Below are 20350 nucleotides of genomic sequence, written 5' to 3' on the forward strand. Positions count from 1 at the left end.
TAGTGCATTTCTGAACAGATGAACACATATAAAAACTACATTTTATTGAATAACACTGAAATACAATTATGTCACAACCGAAACTTCACCACATGTTTCGTTGTGACTGTTTCGGAAGTGACATTTTTTGATACTTTCGAGCCTAGCTCAAGGATGATAATCAGCACATTATCTAGCACAGTTCTGAACAGTTTTACACACATAAAAACTCAATTTTATGGAATAACACCCAAAAAAAGTTTGCTTAATTTCAGAAAAAAGGTGTTTGGTAGAGTCGTTCCTTAAAGTTGCACACAGATTTTCAGACTTTTAAACACATTTAACTCAAAATGATGGACTCTATCTTCTGTGAAAGAGAGGCTATGAGAGGGAAGGACAGGAATATTTCCTGATCAGAAATGTAGAAGTGTGTTAAAATCATAATGGACTCAAACGTACACTGTTTTGGTAGTGACATGAAAATGCGGGACACAAGTTTCATAATTAAAAAAAAAAAAAAAATTATATATATATATATATATATATATATATATATTTATATATATAATATATATATTTAACGTCACTTCAAAAAAAAAAAAAAAAAATATATATATATATATATATATATATATATATATATATATATATATATATATATATATACATATATATACATATAAATTTAAAAAAAAAACAATGGAAAAAAATTTGAAATGTACAAGTTGAAATGTAGGGGTTTGGGAAAGCCACCTCACAATTGAAATTACCCAATAAATTTTGATTTTATATAAATTAAGCTTACTGATATTTTACATATTATTACAGGATTCATTAGATAATAGAAAGATCTTAGTAAAAATGTAAAATGTGAATACTTAAATGCTTTTTAAATGTGTTTTTTGGTTGTGGGACAGCAGTCTGCACCAGTTTTGTAGAATGGCCCGTATATATATATATATATATATATATATATATATATATATATATATATATATATATATATATATATATATATATATATGAAGAGTTTATTTGCAAAAACAGATAACTCCATTTTTATGAATTCTCACAAATCATGTTTTTTTTATTGTGCATTTCAAGTAATAACAATCAAACTGCAGTTGGGCTGTTTTGATTAAGAAATGATAACTCTAAAAAATACAGGTAAATTAAAAAAATAAAATTCATTGAAAGTATGTTTTATATATATATTAAAAGTTTGTTTTTTAGCAAAAGCAGATAACTCCAACAGTCGTTTTTTTGGCAAAAGCAGATAACTCCACATTTCATGTTTCATAGTTAAACAAAACCCAAGTAATTGCATTTAAAACACTCTCAAACACACATGTGCACACAAACGCACACACACACCCACCCACCCACGCGCGCACACACACACACACACACACACACAAACAAACAGATCGGCACACACACACGCTCTCTCTCTCTCTCAAACACACACACACACACACAGATCGACACACAGATCGACACACAAGTACACACACACGCACTCATCCACACACGCACGTGCGCGCGCACACACACACACACACACACAAGCAAAAGGACAACCAATTTTTCAGCATGTAAGTCGTGTATGGTGTACAAGGACTTACAGGAGTCGAAATCATAAATCCTCGATCACTTTTAGTGAGCTTTGATATAACTTTCCTCAGCTAGCGCGTCTTTTTGAAGTGACTAGAAGCCTTGTCACCTGACCTGAATACTGCGCGCTGATTCGCTAAAACGGACTTATCGGTTTCTGTCTGTACACAAACAAGGGCGCTTGTCGGCTTCTGCTGTAAAACGTGAACTTGCGATGCCTGAAAGTGGGCAAAACCGGCTCTTCTGACAAAATGGATTTAGGGTACAGAACGTGCTATATATGGAGAATAATGCACAGCACTTAGTTCATTTTTTTTTTTAAATGGCGTTTATCGGTTTTTGCAAATGAACTCTTCATATATATATATATATATATATATATATATATATATATATATATATATATATATATGCAGTTTATAATAAATATGCAGTTTATAATAAATGTATAATAAATCAACATCTTATTCGGAGGTTCGGTCAGTGTCCCGCGAGGCGCGTGCAGCCGTAATAACAGCGCGCGACTCAGCAGCATCTGATACCAGTGTTTATAGAGCCCAGAATAACCACAGCCACCTCAAGACACACACTGAGTTACACACCCTTACAAGAAAGTGCTGCGGCTCTATCAGACTGTGGTGCTGAATATTCATTCATGTTTCTCCAATGTTATGATTTACATTATTTAATATCTCTGCACCATAGTAATTAGGGACACGAAGTTACTTAAAATACCATGGTACTACCACTAAAATATGGTTTAAAATGTTCAAGTTTTAGTAAATAAATACTGTTGTAGGCAGTGCGGCCGGGGGCGTGGTTTGGGGCGTGTCGCGTGTTCCGTGGGCGGGGCGGAGGTCGAGTGAGGGTAAAGTCGGACTCTAGTCAGTATCTGAGGGTTCAGACTCACGCTCGCGATCATGAGCGCTTCATTCTGGACTCAGCTCTCATCTCGGATGTCTGCTCATGGTTTGGCCATGCAGTTTTTGAAATGATCCAGAGCGGGGGTTTCTACAGACGGAGGATGTTTTTATTCATTCTTCTCTCAGCTCTGGTGCTGTGTGGATGTGCTCAATACTCCAGCGACCAGTGCAGCTGGACAGGAAGGTCAGACTTTCGTTTCTGTAAAGGTTTAGAATAGTTAAAAAGCATTTAAAAGAAAGCGTAATTTGTCATAAGTACTCGTGATCTATTGTATTAGGGATCTCTTTTTAATTATTATTATCATTTTATTTGAATTCTGGCAAACAAATAGATGTGTAACAAAAGATATGTGTTTAGATTTGAATAATAATGTGTTTAAATAATGTAATTCTGTGAGAGGTGATGGGGAAGGTCCGGGCATGCCCTTATCTTGAACATGCGCTGACATTTACCCTTAGACTGATTCGCGAACCGATTCGTTTAATCCAGTTCTTTCAATGTTCCTTCCGGAGCGATTCGGATTCGGAAAGAGTTTGTGCGTGAATTATTACTCGACTGCATTAGAACATTGTTTGGGACTAAACTTGTGAATATGAAGTGGTTAATGACTCATAAACAATAAACATTTATTAAATAGCTTATTAATATGTTCACCTTTTGATGATTATTGTTGCCTCTAGTAATTATGTGTCTGATTTTTCATTTCCAACCTATTTTGGGTTCATTTTAAGCCAGACATAGTCATTTTGAATCACTAGTTGGGTTAAATAAAACTACCCAATGGTCAATCATTTAACCCAACCACTTCTCATATATATATATATACAATCTGATACAATCTAAAAATGCTGGTTTAAAAACAACCCAAGTAGAGTTGAAAATGGACAAACCCAATGAATGGGTTGTTTTTTTGTTTTTTTTGGCCAGCGGTTGGGTTAAATGTTTGCCCAACCTGCTGGGTAGTTTTATACTTGGGTAAAGTTGGTTTTATATTCGCACATTCGGACTTCTGATAAATTCAGACTTTCCAATAAATGTGCAAAAATTACTATATTAAATATAGTAAAAATTACTATATGTCTGGCTTAAAATGAGCCCAGAATAGGTTGGAAATTAAAAATCAGACACATAATTACTAGGCAACAATAATAATCAAACGGTGGACATTTATGAATAAGCAACTTAATAAATGTAATTATTATTCATTATACTTATTAATAAATGTTCATACTTTGTATTGATTTTAAGCAAGCAATACAGCAATTTTTAAACAATAGTTGAGTTTAATAAAATTACCCAGCAGATTGGGCAAACATTTAACCCATTCACTGGGTCAAAACAACCCAATTGCTGGGTTTATCCATTTTTAAACCCAACTTGGGTTGTTTTTAATGCAATTTTTATTTTTTTAGAGTGTACTTGCCAGATCATCTAAACAGGTAACTTCTTGAAAGTCTTCGCGGATTCTAAAAAAAGAACTGTTCAAAAGAATCGATTCACTAAAATGAATTTGACTGCTCAGCGCTAAAAAGATAAAACACTGATTTGTTTTCGCTCGTATTTTCTGCGCCCACAATGATGTTAATCTCTGTATGCACATCCCTCTCTCTCTCTCTCTCTCTCTCTCTCTCTCTCTCTCTCTCTCTCTCTCTCTCTCTCTCTCTTCATTGACTCTAGTGCTCTGGTTTAGTAGCTGACTCGCACTTTTCTTTTCAACTCCTTCATTTAACTCTTTGAACCAGACAGCGCCGAATCTGGCCTCTATTATGCGCTCCGCGACTTAATGGACTCCAGAAAATGATTTAATTACGTTAATTAAAAGCAAGCCGGGTGAAATGAGGGGAATTTAGGGGTCATGTGTGCGGGATTCGGTTCTTTTTTTTTTTCTGGAGGACATTTGGCACTGATTTCAGTAGAAACCAAACCCCGTCAGTTTAATTATAATGCTAAGTCATGAACCCCAGCTGTAGCTGTGAAGTTTAGTTCTGCCATCATTTACTCGCCCCCGTGTTCATCCAAACCCTCTAGATTTGGTGGAAATACAGGAATACGATTAACCTGCATTTTAAAATCAGTCAATCCTTTTTTAAACTTTTGAGGTCCAACAAACTCAATGGGTTGCATGGGACATGTTTTTGAGGTCATAATGTGCTGTTCACCAGGTGAAGAGTGTAAATCTCTCAGCCTCCGCACACCCGTCGGCACCAGTCCAGCTGAAACAGGCACAAACACTGTAATCATCCCTAAATACGCCAGCCACAACCACTTGAAAGCGCTGTAGCGGGGGAAATAAAAATGTCACATCTGGATGACAGCTTGTGTGAAATCGTTCATGTGCACATAACCCTTCTTCTCGTACCATAAGCTTTTAAGACCTCAGGTTGACTTAATATCCCGCACTTTCGACATCCGATCTCTCCTCGTGTTGCTGAAAGCTCTTGGAGATGAGGAGGAGGTCACGCTCACCCAGAAGGTCATGGGATGCATCAAAACTGTGGACATCCCAATTTGTCAAGCTCTCAGATTTATGTGTCATTTGAAAAACGAGAATCTCAGAGTTGAATGAGACGCAAGACAACTAAAGCTGTAGAGAAACGCAAATCTTTTGGCTCCGAGCTGTTAACTCTTGTGTTGTGTGTCTGCAGCGGGCTGACGCACGAGTCTCACGCGCGGGACGTGGAGCAGGTGTACCTGCGCTGTGCTGAAGGCTCTCTGGAGTGGCTCTATCCCACCGGAGCCGTCATCGTCAACTTGAGGCCCAACCTGCCCTCCTCCGCACACCTCCACGCCTGCGTCAAGCCTCGGAGGGACTCGCGGGGAGCCACGCTGTATGTGGAGCGGGCCGGAGAGCTGCGGCAGCTGCTGTCGGAGGAGGAGCAGGCGGCCGGACTCGTGCGCTGCTTCAGCCTGCAGGAGGGGGCGCTGTTCGTGGAGGCATCCGCGCGGCGGGACATCAGCCGGAGGATCACGGCTTTTCAGTATCAGCTGATCTCCACGCAGACGCCGGGAGATGAGCCCTACTCGCCTGCAGGTAAGAAAAATTTCTGATGGGACATTATCCGTTAAGTATATCGGCCACAATATCGGTATCGGCCGATATATGTTCATTTTTAATGTTATCATATCGGCTCGATAAGAAAATGTGGCCAATATATTAAAGCCAATAAATAATGGATTGCAATATCAGATTGCAATAACCAAACAATATTGGTTATCGGCTTTCAAATATACAAAATTATCGGTTATCGGTATCGGCCAAAGTGTTCATATCAGTGCATCTCTAGTTTACAGACATTTCCTTTTAATCCTGAAATGCAACACAATGTGTAATTCATGTAAAAATACATGAAAAATACCTCTGAAAAATCAGCACAGTATATTGGACCCTATTTTTACAGATTTGTCTTATGATATTCATCTTTATCTTCATATGCATTTGCTCTAAAATGCTTTTAAAATAGAGATGCACCGATAATTGTATCGGCCGATGGTCAGGGCTGATATATCCTGTTAATCAAAAGAAGGGCAGGGCTTTGTGTAAAGAAAATGCTAAGAAACCAGTTTAATGTTTAATATTAATAGTAATTATATGAATTAATAACATTCAGAACATTAAGAAATATTAATTTAATCTTCAGAATTTATGTGTGTTCATATTAATTTGAGTAATGTGTTTGTTTATAACTGATACCAGTTACTCTGAAACAAGTTGATGGAGAGAATAAAGTTTTTATTTGCATTTCTTTCCAAATATAATCTTTAAAAATATAATGATTAATTATTAATTATAATAAAAGTAGCCTATCATTAATTTAAAAGAAGGTATAAAAGGCAGAACCCCCAAACTATTGTAATTGTTATCGGTATCGGCAAAATGTCACTCTGAATTATCGCTATCAGTATCGTTGGAGAAATTTAGTATCAGTGTGTCTCTACTTTAAAAGACGATTTTTTTTCCAGTCAAGAGAATCATAAACACAGCTTAGACAGTCATTGTTGAATAGATTCAAAATGTTTAATGCAAGTAAAATACAACATCAACAACAATAATAATAATTATTATTATTATCAGACATGTTTTTCACATTTTGCTTTCACTAAATAAACCAAAAAATGTATCATTTTATTTCCAAAATTATTATTATTTTATTTTATTTCACCAATTTAACAATGCACAATAATATTATTGTTTAAAGTAGTAAAAACAATAATATTTAACTATTTTTTCTACAAAATAAAAGTGTTAAAGAACGTAAAATGCAGTGTTACTTTAGTATTGTTTATATACTGTAGTGTTTATTATTTTGAATTAGCTTTTTTAAAGTTTTAATATAATTTTTATTTAAGTTTTAGTAATTTCCTTTTTTATATTTTTTATTATTATTACAGTGTCAGTAATTTTAGTGCTTCAACTTAATATTTAATTTAGTCGCTATACTACGGAAGAGGATTAGGGCCAAGCAATAATAAAAAAATAAAACCATCTTGAGATTAAAGTTGTTAAATTTCGAGAAAAAAGTCGAGATGAAATGTTGAGAAAAAACTTGTTAAATTTCGAGAAAAAAGTCGAGATAAAATGTTGAGAATAAAGTCATTAAATTGTGAGAAAAAAGTCGTTAAATTACGAGAACAAATTCGTGAAATTATGAGAAAAATGTTGTTAAATTTCGAGATAAAATGTTGAGAATATAGTCATTGAATTATGAGAAAAAAGTCGTTAAATTATGAGAACAAATTCGTGAAATTATGAAATTGTTCTCATAATTTAACGACTTTTTTCTCGTAATTTAATGACTTTATTCTCAACATTTTATCTCGACTTTTTTCCCGAAATTTAACAACTTTAATCTCGAGATGGTTTTATTTTTTTATTATTGCTTGGCCCTAATCCTCTTCCGTACTGTACAGTATTAAATTTTTTCAAGTTAAAGTTTGTATCTAATATTTATTTTTATTTAATTTCAGCTTTATTTATTTGACTTTTAATAGTTTTAGTTTAACAATAACAACATTGCATCTTGCACATATGTTTAATTCTTGGTTGCAACTTTAGTTTGAAATGTGCTTTATAAAACAATAAACTAAACTAAACTTATAAAAGGATGCAAATGAATGGTTGAATCAGAGTTTGCACCAATTCATTAAAGGAAATGTTAACTGAATCACTATTTGCATTTTGTTTGTGTAGTACTCGAATATTCACGACAGAGAGCGGCTGTGAAACTAGCACACTGACGTGATCTTACGGGAAACCTCATTCTAATATTCACAATGTTTATGAATTTCACATCATCAAAAATACAGCATACTGTAAATATTCTCTGTATCACACAACCTTAGTGTATTCAGGAATATCTGTGTGACAGAGAGAGAGAGAGAGAGAGAGAGAGTGAGTGTTGGGGGTGGAATAACAACACTGTCAAATGGCCGTCATTCACATGAAAGAGTGCTTTAGAGAGGTTGTAAAATGTCTGCTGGCACTGACCCCATAAAACCTGAAGCCCAGACAGAACCATCAGCCCCCCGACGCTCCATGTTCAGCCTGACATAAGAAAATAAACAGTCTAATCAAGAGGTCTCGCCGGGGTCAAGCGGCCTGTAGTGCTGTCAATCAAGTGGCCGCTGCGTGCCATTGGTCCGATGGTCGCCGTGGTCGACTCTCATTGGCTAGTCGCAGATGAAAGGCGCTTTTTTAGTCGTCGTGCAGGTGAGATGAGCTCTGGCACAGCAGCTTAACACTTTCAAGAGAGATTTGTAATAATACAAATCAGTTCACAGCTGTCTAATCACAGTCTAAATACTGAAATATCCCATTTTCGTAATTATTTTCGTCCTTCTTTTTACCACATACTCAGCTAACAGAGAATGTTCTCAGAACTTTAGTTCATGTTCTGTCAAGGTTCTCTCAAAGTTCCTAACAAACGTTCTTCCCGTAACGTTTGAGCGTTAGAACAATAGAATGTTCGTTCAAAGTTCTCTTGTCTTAAATAATGTTCTCAAAATGTAAAAATGTTACTACTTTTTAAAGAACATTCTCAAAATGTTTGGAAATGGAATATTCCCGTAACGTTTGTGTAACCGAGAAGAACGTTTTTAAAACATTTAAAAAACATTCAGGGAACATTTATAAACCATGTTATCTTAACTTAACAAAGCATATTCTTATTCACTGGGAAGCTACCAGGTATTCCAGAAAGTCTCTCTCCTCCATTTCCCTTCCCCCTCTCTTTTCCCTTTCTTTCCCGCTCAACATTCCCAGAGGGTTTGTCTTTATAAACATTTAAGTCTTGAGGTGTCCTGAGCTCCTCACCTGTTGGTCTCACTCACACTCGAGCTTGGGTGGGCCTTCTGATTGGTCTACAGGAAGAAAACATGTGTGTAAGTGTTAGTGAAAAGAGTTTTTTTAGGAATATCTGAGCTGTTCTCTTAAAGCAGTGAAATTGACCCTGATTTATACAAGCTCAACATCAAAAAGGGCAAAAAAAAACTGCCATTAAGTGGTCAGTATGTGTTGTCAGATTTGCAGTGAACAAAGTCTGGCTATCAACGGAGATTTTTGTATTTATTTATTTTTGTTTGTTTATTCTAAGCCTTTGTAGTTGCAGCACTCTTAAGACTGCTGTTGTTGTTTCTGGTTCCCTGAACGTTCTGAGAATGTTAGATTTTGGCTCCCAGAACATGCATTTTTAGTATTTATATTAACATATTTTACATTGTATATATAAAAATAAGGTTTATAAATAAAACCTAGAAATAATCATTAAAGAACATTCTTTAAAAGTTATCTTGCAGATGTAAATCTAAACCATTATAACCATTATGAAACATTCTGTAAAAGTTGTTTTATAGTTAAAAGTATAAAACCTTAAAATAACAATTACAGAATATTCTGTGAAAGTTATTTTATAACTGTAAATATAAAATGTAAAAAAAAAAAAAAAAAACATAGAACACTCAGTAAAGGTTACTTCATAGATGTAAGTATAAAACCTAAAAATAACCATTTGGGAATGTCCTGTGGAAGTTATTTTGTGCAAGTTGTCAGAAAAAAAAAATTTTTTTTATAATTCTGCACTCTATAAAATCCATAAAAAGAGTGTGCACTGTATTCATTTGAAGGAATTTTCCATATTTATTTATTTATTTATTACAGGTGTTTTACCTGTATTTTGAATTTTTTAAAAACAAAACCTCCGAAGAACATTATTATTTAGTTCCAAATGCTAACATTATGAGAACGTTCTGTAGGGGAACATTCAAAAGTATTGTTCCCATAACGTTTGCAAAATGGAATGTTCCCTTAACGTTTACATTTTTAAAACATCTACGTAGCTGGACATGTGGAATGTTCAGAGAATATTCAGAAATAACGTTTTCATAACTTTATTCAAAACATAATCTTGTTAGCTTGAAAATCACTCCTTAAGATAAGTCGCACCGATGTACAAGTCACGTTTTATTATTACATTTTATTAATTATTACTGGTAAATAAAAAAACAAATTTATCTTACAATTCTAAAAATAAAACTTTGAAGAACATGTTTTCCAGAAAACTAACCAATTGGGAACGAAACACTAACGTTAGGGGAACGCTGTGTTTTTGCGGGGTTAAGAATGGTAATTGTTATGTAATGTTATAGCTCAGCTCTTAAAGCGCTGTAATGATGGTTTCACTGAACGATCTGTGTTTATCTTCACGAGCGTCTCCAAGCAGCTGATCTGAGGTCTGAGCGTTAGTTTCGAGTCTTCAGCTGTGATCAGTGAGAGGCGTCCCCTCCACCCGGTAATGAGCCGTTAGCGGCGGGGGGTGGAAGGTGTTGAAAGTCGTTAAAGAGCCGTTTTACTTTAATGTTAAATCAGGTGAGGAATCACATTTACATTGAATCCATTTGCAAATGCTTTTGTCTCAAAGGCGAATCTGAAGAAAATGCTTTACATTTACATGATACTCAGTTTGTGAGTCTTCATTTCATAAGGAAAAGATGATAAGTATGCTAAATGTACTTCCTATCATATTCTCTTTGCAAAAACATGCAAAAGCACTCTTGATTTGTTTGAATCATAAGATGTGATTCATCAGAACATCTGATTCACTTGCTCGAAATATGACTGGTTCCCAGAACATAAAACCTAAAAAGTTCTTTAAAAAGTTTTTTATTTTTTTATTTTATTTTTTTAAATAGTTGTAAATATAAAACATATAAATAACCACTTGTTTTGAAGAATTAGTAGCACAAATTGTGTAGGAAAAATATATTTTTTAATTTTTTTTTTTATGATTATTGTATTAGTTTAAATATTTTTTTTAATTATTATTTACAATTTAAGCTCCAAAGCCTTTTTTAAACGCACATCTGTTTATTTTACAGCCCTGTATGTTCAGCAAGCTTTAATGTGGTTTAAACTGAGTCGAGGCAGTTGGTTTGTCATGGGGGAGGCAGATAATGATGATAACGCTATCAAACGGGGTCAGAGGGCAAAGATCAGAGATCACAGGAGCTCAGGCACAGCTGGAGTGTGACGGGTGTGACGCAGAGCAGTCCTGACGTGTCTGAGGAGGAAATGCGTCTGGATTTCCTTGTGCTTGTGTGTCTCACACTAATGTAGTGTGTGTGTGTGTGTTTCAGCTCCCTGCAGACCCTGTGCTGACGACGAGCTGCTCATGGCGCTCTGCACCAGTGACTTTGGTAAGAAACTATACTCCATAGAAGTTATTCCTGAAAATAAGTTGCCCCTGACTATAATACAGCAAAAAAGGAACATTCTCAGAACTTTGACTAACATTCTGATTATGAACAAACGTTCCTCCAGTAACGTTAATACAACGTTTGTTCAAAGTTATCTGGTCTTTAATCATGTTAGCATAAAAACATTATTTGTTCATCATTCCTGGAGCATTTTGTGTTCTGAAAAGCTTTAGTTGGACATTCGTCTAACATATTTTAAATGTTACTTTTTATTTCGGAATGTTTAGAGAACATTCAAAAGTAACGTTCCCACAATCTTTGTAGAATGATAAAATGGAACGTTCACTCAACATTCAAATAACCAAGAATAAAAGTTTTTAGAACATTTAAAAAATGCATGTTTTGAACATTCAGAGAACATTCAGAAATAAAGTTTTAATTAACATTATGATTACATTCTAAAAAGGCTCTTAGAACATATTTTTGTTAGCTGGGGAGTCACACCTGGTCAAAATGTCATTGTTGTGGGAAATATAAGTCACACTGATATATCAGTCCAGTGTCGGGGGTAACGCATTACAAGTAACTTGAGTTATGTAATCCGATTACTTTCTCAAGTAACTAGTAAAGTAACATATTGCTTTTTAAAATGAATAAAAACAGTGAAATGCAATCTCAGAATTTTACACAAACCTGTAATAATTAACTATACTAAAGTACACAAATATACTTTATGTATTTAATCTCACTTTATTCACTTTATATGATGTCTTTGCTGCTAAACTTCAGTGATCTAGTTCAACCATAATAATTATCAAAAATTACTTTAGATTTAGAAATAAGAGTGTTGAACTTCCTTCCTGTATCCTATTCTTCTTTAATCCTGAACTGCAGCACAGCTGAAAGGTTTGTTTGAGCGGCGCCCTCTACTGTACAGGTGTGAATATGCATATCCTTCAGCCTGAGGTGTATTCATTTCACTTTTGGTGTGAAAGGGGCTTAACTTTCATCAAAAATAAAACTTTTTTTGTTGTTTTCAAGCCCAGCCCAGGTGAGGAAAAAGTGACTCAAAATAATGTAACACATTACCTTATATAAAACACAATAATGCATAAGTAATGAAATTAGTTCCCTTGTTTTAGGGAGTAACGCAATATTGTAATGCATTACTTTTAAAGTAACTTTACCCAAGACTGTGTGAGTCACAATTTATATTGCATTCAGAAATAATGTAAAATACCTGTAAATAAAATGAATGTTTTTAGAAACACTACAAACATGTATTTAGTTCATCTCACTTCACAACAAATCCTTTGAATTAAACAGCATTCAGAACAGGACTGAAAACTGCTATAAAACAAACATAAATTATAGTGGCATTCATTTAGACTAAACTATTTTTTTAATTTTTTACTACCAGAGTCTGGAAAAAGCCTAACACAAATAAACTTGGGCTCATGTATTCAGCATGAATATAAATGTTTTGACATTAAATGCGTTATATATGCCACTTTGGAATATCAATATATGCTTTATCTCTGTCTCTCAGCGGTGCGCGGCAGTATTCATCACGTGGAGGAGGAGGATGAAGGTCAGGCCTCTGTGGTGGTGACGTTGAGTCACGTGTACCGTCAGAAGAGCCGCGTGTTCGTGTCTGGCGGCGGGGGGCGCGGGCGCGGCCGGTGGACGGGTCGCGTGAAGATGCCGCTGCGCTGCGGCCCGCGGGCGGGACAGGGCGAGTTCCTCTTCACGGGAGCCGTGCGCTTCGGAGAGGCCTGGCTGGGGTGTGCTCCACTTTATAAAGACTTCATCAGACTGTACCGCTCGGCTCAGGCCGCCGGGACGAACCCCTGCCACATAGACACAGACTGAGAGACGCACACAACAAACCTCTGCTGGAGTTCAAGTGTCCAGTTGTTCATTCATGTCGAGGTCTGGGCCACATTTCATTCCAAAATCAAAATAAATAAACGAGAAATTAAATTTAGACTTCATTTTAGAACAGATAATTTTTTTATAACAAACACATTTCCCACCAAAAGTATGATGCATTTGCATGATTGCATTGCATCCAGATGCTTTACTTTTTTATTTTTTTTAATTATTTTAATTTATGTATATATGTATAAATATTTCAATTTTTTAAAAAACATTTTCATTGTTTTATTATTACTGTTAAAATTATAATGGTTATTTTTATTAAATATTATTTTTACAATTATTGTTATAACAATAATAATATTAAAATATTAACACAGTAATTAAAACGTGAAATATTCATACATATTTGCAGTCTAAATTTAACTAATAATATTAATATGTTTTCATATTTTTGTAATAAGAATCGGGGACGTTTTTCTTAATTGTCATGAGACAATCATTTTCACAATTTAATTTTGTATTTTTTTTATTTTTTTATGCAGAATATAATTTCTTATTTTATTTGTGTTGATTTTGGGGCGAAACGAGGCCTGGGCGTTCTCTTGGCAGGTTTCGGAGATGGGATACACAGTGGTTCCAGATGGACGGATCACAGTCAGGAATCCTCCCTAAAGTTGCTGTTCTTGGTTACAGACAGAAGTTTTGTTTGTTTGTTTCTGTCTGTTCTTGTTGCCTGATTTCATACATCTGAAACCGATGCAGAGAAATTGTGTCGTAACACTTGGATCCAAGTGTGTGTGAGTGTGTGTATCAGCTCTTGCCTGCTGCGAGAGGATGGCGGTGCTTTTCTTAAAAGCTTTGTTTATAGTTATAGAGCAGTCGATTCTTCTGACTGGAGTGTGTTCACATGTGAGTTTGTGTGTGTTTATGCTGTGTGTGTGTTTGTTGAGTTGCCTTTTGAGTCTGGAATAAAACACTCTTAATGGACAAATCATGGTTTATGTGGGTGTCATTTTATGTGTGCTGCTGGGTGTTTTCTGTACAGTCTGCCCAACTGTGGAGAAAAATGCAAAATGTTCAAATTATTGTGTGAATGTGAGTTCTTCCAGCTACACAAGTCGCAGTGCAGCGTATGAATGTTACCTGAGCACCGTTCAAAGACTTTATAAAAAGACAAACACTCATATTACTTGTGTATTCCTGCCACAGAATAAAAACATTTAAAAGATAATTGCAACTTTTTATCTCACAATTCTGACTTTTTTTCCTCACAATTGAGAGTTTATGTCTCCTAATTCTGACTTTATAAATCATAATTCTGACTTTACATCTTGCAATTCTGACTTTACATCTCGTAATTCTGACTTTACATCTCGTAATTCTGACTTTACATCTCGTAATTCTGACTTTATATCTAGCAATTCTGACTTTATAACTCGTAATTTTGACTTTATAACTCGCAATTCTGACTATAACTCATAATTCTGACTTTATATCTCGTAATTCTGACTTTATAACAACCAATTCTGACTTTATATTACGCAATTCTAACTATAACTCATAATTCTGACTTTATATCTCGTAATTTTGACTTTATAAAACTCGCAGTTCTGACTTTATAAATCGTAATTCTGACTTTAGATCTCGTAATTGTGACTTTATAACTCGAAATTCTGATTTTATATCTCGTAATTCTGACTTTATAACTCGAAATTCTGACTTTATAACTCAAAATTCTGACTTTATAACTCGAAATTCTGACTTTATAACTCAAAATTCTGACTTTATATCTCAGAATTCTGACTTTATAACTCGAAATTCTGACTTTATATCTCGTAATTCTGACTTTATAACTCAAAATTCTGACTTTATAACTCGCAATTCTGACTTTATAACTCAAAATTCTGACTTTATATCTCATAATTGTGACTTTATAACTCGAAATTCTGACTTTATAACTCAAAATTCTGACTTTATAACTCGTAATTCTGACTTTATATCTCATAATTCTGACTTTATGACTTGCAATTCTGACTTTATATCTCATAATTCTGACTTTATATCTCGTAATTGTGACTTTATAACTCGAAATTCTGACTTTATATCTCAGAATTGTGACTTTATAACTCGAAATTCTGACTTTATAACTCGCAATTCTGACTATAACTCATAATTCTGACTTTATATCTCGTAATTCTGACTTTATAACAACCAATTCTGACTTTATATTACGCAATTCTAACTATAACTCATAATTCTGACTTTATATCTCGTAATTTTGACTTTATAAAACTCGCAGTTCTGACTTTATAAATCGTAATTCTGACTTTAGATCTCGTAATTCTGACTTTATAACTCGAAATTCTGATTTTATATCTCGTAATTCTGACTTTATAACTCAAAATTCTGACTTTATATCTCATAATTGTGACTTTATAACTCGAAATTCTGACTTTATAACTCAAAATTCTGACTTTATAACTCGAAATTCTGACTTTATAACTCAAAATTCTGACTTTATATCTCAGAATTCTGACTTTATAACTCGAAATTCTGACTTTATATCTCGTAATTGTGACTTTCTAACTCGAAATTCTGATTTTATATCTCGTAATTCTGACTTTATAACTCAAAATTCTGACTTTATAACTCGCAATTCTGACTTTATAACTCAAAATTCTGACTTTATATCTCATAATTGTGACTTTATAACTCGAAATTCTGACTTTATAACTCAAAATTCTGACTTTATAACTCGTAATTCTGACTTTATATCTCATAATTCTGACTTTATGACTTGCAATTCTGACTTTATATCTCATAATTCTGACTTTATATCTCGTAATTGTGACTTTATAACTCGAAATTCTGACTTTATATCTCAGAATTGTGACTTTATATCTCAGAATTGTGACTTTATAACTCGAAATTCTGACTTTATAACTCAAAATTCTGACTTTATAACTCGTAATTCTGACTTTATAACTCGTAATTCTGACTTTAAAACTCGTAATTCTGACCTTATAACTCATAATTCTGACTTTATAACTCGTAATTCTGACTTTATACCTAGCAATTCTGACTTTATTTTAATTACGATTTATAAAGTCAGAATTACGAGTTATAAAGTCAGAATTATGAGATATAATTCTGACTTTATAACAACCAATTCTGACTTTATAACTCATAATTCTGACTTTATAACTCGTAATTCTGACTTTATATCTCATAATTGCGACTTTGTATCAATCAATTCTGACTTTATATCACGCAATTCTGACTAAAACTCGCAATTCTGACTTTATAACTCGTAATTTTGACTTTATAACTAGAAATGCTGACTATAACTCATAATTATATCTCGTAATTCTGACTTTATAACTAGAAATTCTGACTATAACTCGTTATTCTGACTATATTTCATAATTCTGACTTTATAACTCGTAATTCTGACTTTATAACTAGAAATTCTGACTATAACTCGTTATTCTGACTATATTTCATAATTCTGACTTTATAACTCGAAATTCTGACTTTATAACTAGAAATTCTGACTATAACTCGTTATTCTGACTATATTTCATAATTCTGACTTTATAACTCGTAATTCTGACTTTAGAACTAGAAATTCTGACTATAACTCGTTATTCTGACTATATCTCATAATTCTGACTTTATAACTTACAATTCTGACTTTATATCTAGCAATTGTGACTTGTTATATCTCACAATGGCAACTTTATATCATGCATTTCTGAGAAAAAGATCACAATTATTATTTTTTTTTTTTTATTTCATTTTTTTATTATGTAGTGTAAAACAAGCTTCCATACTTATGAATGGGAGAAAGTGTGACACATAGTAAGTCCCTCCTTATAAATAAAAGAGCCAATCGTTGATTGATAGTCATCGCATCCCTGCAGCTGCCATCTGAAGCTCCTGTTGCTATATTTTCCCAGGTTGTTTTTGTAGTCCACGGGTTTAAGCGACCAAGCTCCGCCACCTTGGTTCTGAGACCTGGCAACTCTGGATGTGAGACGGGCACTACATGCGCATTGAGGAGTCCAGTCAGAAAATAACCCTATTTGAGCATGAGAGAAACAACATTTATGGGACAGTTCATGCTTTAAATATGTTATTTAATGGCAAAGTCAGTTTGAGATTTCAAGATTCCCCCATTCAGATAGGATTTAGTTTTGGATACCCAAAATAGCCATTGCAAATATGGCTGCTGAACAGACTTTCCTTGAAAGAGACTTTGCTGCTATGACATCACATCACATAATAGCAGGATTTCTAGTAAACTGTCTTTTACCGTGATCTGTTTTCACTTTTAGATCAACTTCTGTCAGTAAATTAACCATTTATCTATTTAACCCTACTATAAAAGCAGGTTAAACATGTTGATCTCAAGATATACAGCTGGTTTAATGACTCATTTGAAGGGAACTCTAGTGCCTCCTACTAAGCACCACTTGAGGTCTATCTGTCCGCGTACAGTTTGTCAGATTTGCCATTGGTGGATCGGTGAATTTCTACTGCCCCTAGTGATTAGTAATATCTGGATAAGTGTTTTCCACCAAAGTTCTGTGAAAAGCTGCGTTATGTTTTCAGTCCAATTAGAGATACAGTAAATGTAGTGCAGTGTTTGATCCTCTACTCCTCCAGCATCTCACACTGGAATGCCACAGCGCGCTCATTACACCAGAACCATGACAACAGTTAACTGCGTCGCCATGGACACGGGTGCTCGTGATGTCATAGCAGCATTGTTCAGAGTTCCGAAAACTCTCTGTCTGACCGAGATTTCTTGTAATGCATCCAGTCAGAAGTGGGCTGATCTCCAACCAGAGAGAACACATGAGTCCAGCGCTCATCCGATCCCTGTGAATGTCTCAAATGCTCACCGTCTTAAGACTTTCACCCGCTCAGCTGTCTCAAGCACGGCTGGAATGAAAGCACAGATAACTCAGACACAGCCCTGGGTGTGTGTGACGGGTTATTATTAACAACACAAAAAAACACTGCTCCTTCCTTTTGCTATTTCTCTCTCTGTCTCGGTCTCCAGTAAAATCATTACGACTAATTGTTTGTGCTTTAACTGTACAATCCTGTTCTATAATTGAGCACTGTTCGCATTTTCTGTATTAAGGGTTAGTTAACCCCAAAATTAAGATATTTTTGATGAAATCCGAGAGGTATCTGACTCGTCCATAGACAAAACTCAAAACTTTCAAGGTCCAGAAAGGTCCTAAAGACATCGTTAAAACAGTCATGTGACTGCAGTGGTTCAACCTTAATGTTATGAAGTGACAAGAATGCACAAAAAAAAAACAAAAATAACGACTTTATTTTAAAGTGGTTTTGGTCTATACAGCTAATCTTGCCCTTCATGATAACTCTGAGGGGGGTGAATTTTTGTATAACTCGTCCATTTAAATTATATTAAGCCTTAAAGTTCTGCATAATTGACCCTTCGCCGGGAGTTTGATTGACAAGCGATCTAACCAATCAGAACGCCGAATCCATCATTAACCTCGGTGGACTTGAACTTGAAAAATGGTGTGTATTGACGTTTGAAACAACATTCCTTCTCATGTTCATTTATGTTTATTTGATGCTATAAATGAACTAGTAGGAAGAGATGATCGGTTCACGAGCCGCTTGAGCTGAGGCGCTACAGCGATCTGTCACGACACATTAAAAAGAAACAAAACTTTTTTATTGTTCGAATTTCCTAAAAAATATGAAAGCTGGGACTTTGTTTGATATCATAAGTAACCTGCTCTGTCTTGTCTGTCGACGTGTTGTCAGTGTCCTCTTTGCTCCGCGATGTATTTTTCAGTGTGTGTGGCGTGACAGCGCCACAGCTTGTCGGACAAAGCAACAGTAACTAAGGGGGGAGGGTCTTTGCGAAGGGTCAATTAAGGGCGTGGTCACTTGAGTGACAGGAGGATTGCCATCAGATTTACTACAATGTAGTAAATATGCCTCTCATAACCACAAACTCCGACAGCACTGCTTGAATATATTAAAACTAAAACTGCTGCACTATTTTGAAAAATTATACTTTGGACGCGGGACCATTTGTTTGTGAGCATCCAATGTATACAATTGTATACAGTTTTACAACATAAACGCTGCTCAGGTTGCATAATTTCTTGAAGAATGATGATGGAGAGCAGGTTGTTCAGAAGAAATATGACGCAAACAATGGACAAAATATCAATAATTCATTAATTTAACACTTTTGTGGACAAAAAGTGCTGTTGGATGTTTTTCAATGGACATTTTACCCAACTGTACGGAAACTCGCACATGATATGCAAGAAAAAAAAATTAAATTTTGCGCACAATTTACTAATTCATTCCCTCGATTTACTTATTTGTGTGCACGATTTACTAAAACGTGTGCACGATGTACTAATTCGTTCCCTTGATTTATAAATCATGTGCATGATTTATAAATCGAGGGAACGAAATAGTAAATCATACGCGTGTTTTAGTAAATCGAGGGAACCAAACAGTAAAAGTCCTGTTTTGATTTTTCGTGTTGTCATTTGCACACCCAACACAAATTACAATATTACTGTTGCTGGAACATCTATATCATAAAGATGACACCTCAGACTGGCAGTAAACCTTTACAACTTTCAAATGATGTATAACTTATCTTTATTAATATTTTAGATAGTTAGATAGCTCATTAGCCTGAGCTAACTTGGTCACGTCGAGTTAGGCGGGCATGGTTTCAACAACCAGGCACCTCAGTTGCAACCACCTCCCACCTCTTTGCCCATATTTAGTTATCCGGGAGTGACGCACGGTGCGTCTAAGATGGCGACAGCCCACTTAAGGCTTTAAAAATGCTCCTAAGAGTGACGTCACAGACACTATGTCCATTTTTTTTTTTTTTTACAGTCTAGGTATTTTCCTAGCAGCCAATGTTTTGGAAGTCATAATGTAACTCATAATGTAAAATTGTTATTACATTGTGGCCCGGTTTCACAGACAGGGTTTAGCCTAATCCAGGATTAGGCCTTAGTTCAGTTAAGGCATTTAAGTAGCTTTTTTAAATTTTCACTAGAAAAACACATTACTGGTGTGCATCTTGACACAAAACAATGGCGCTGGCATATTTTAAGATATGTCAGTGCAAATTGCTTTCAGTTAAAACAGCTCAAACATGCATTTTATTCTAGCCTTGTCTGTGAAACCGGGGGTATGAACTCAAGATATTATCATGTTTTGAGAAAATTTTTAC

General features: G+C 34.9%; 2 protein-coding genes across 2 annotated transcripts in view; both read left to right on the forward strand.

The window, feature by feature from the left end:
- LOC137032441 (B-cell receptor CD22-like) overlaps nucleotides 1-20350 on the forward strand; it is a 900294-nt gene that overhangs the window by 127393 nt on the left and 752551 nt on the right. The window lies entirely within an intron of this gene.
- On the forward strand, nucleotides 2498-14312 carry metrnlb (meteorin like, glial cell differentiation regulator b). The gene is made up of 4 exons (XM_067403836.1): nucleotides 2498-2700; nucleotides 5163-5548; nucleotides 11146-11205; nucleotides 12755-14312. The coding sequence occupies exons 1-4, from the start codon at nucleotides 2585-2587 to the stop codon at nucleotides 13075-13077; spliced, it is 885 nt and encodes a 294-aa protein (XP_067259937.1). The 5' UTR covers nucleotides 2498-2584; the 3' UTR covers nucleotides 13078-14312.

Source organism: Chanodichthys erythropterus, chromosome 12 (assembly GCF_024489055.1).
Source record: "Chanodichthys erythropterus isolate Z2021 chromosome 12, ASM2448905v1, whole genome shotgun sequence".
Taxonomy (NCBI): Eukaryota; Metazoa; Chordata; class Actinopteri; order Cypriniformes; family Xenocyprididae; genus Chanodichthys; species Chanodichthys erythropterus.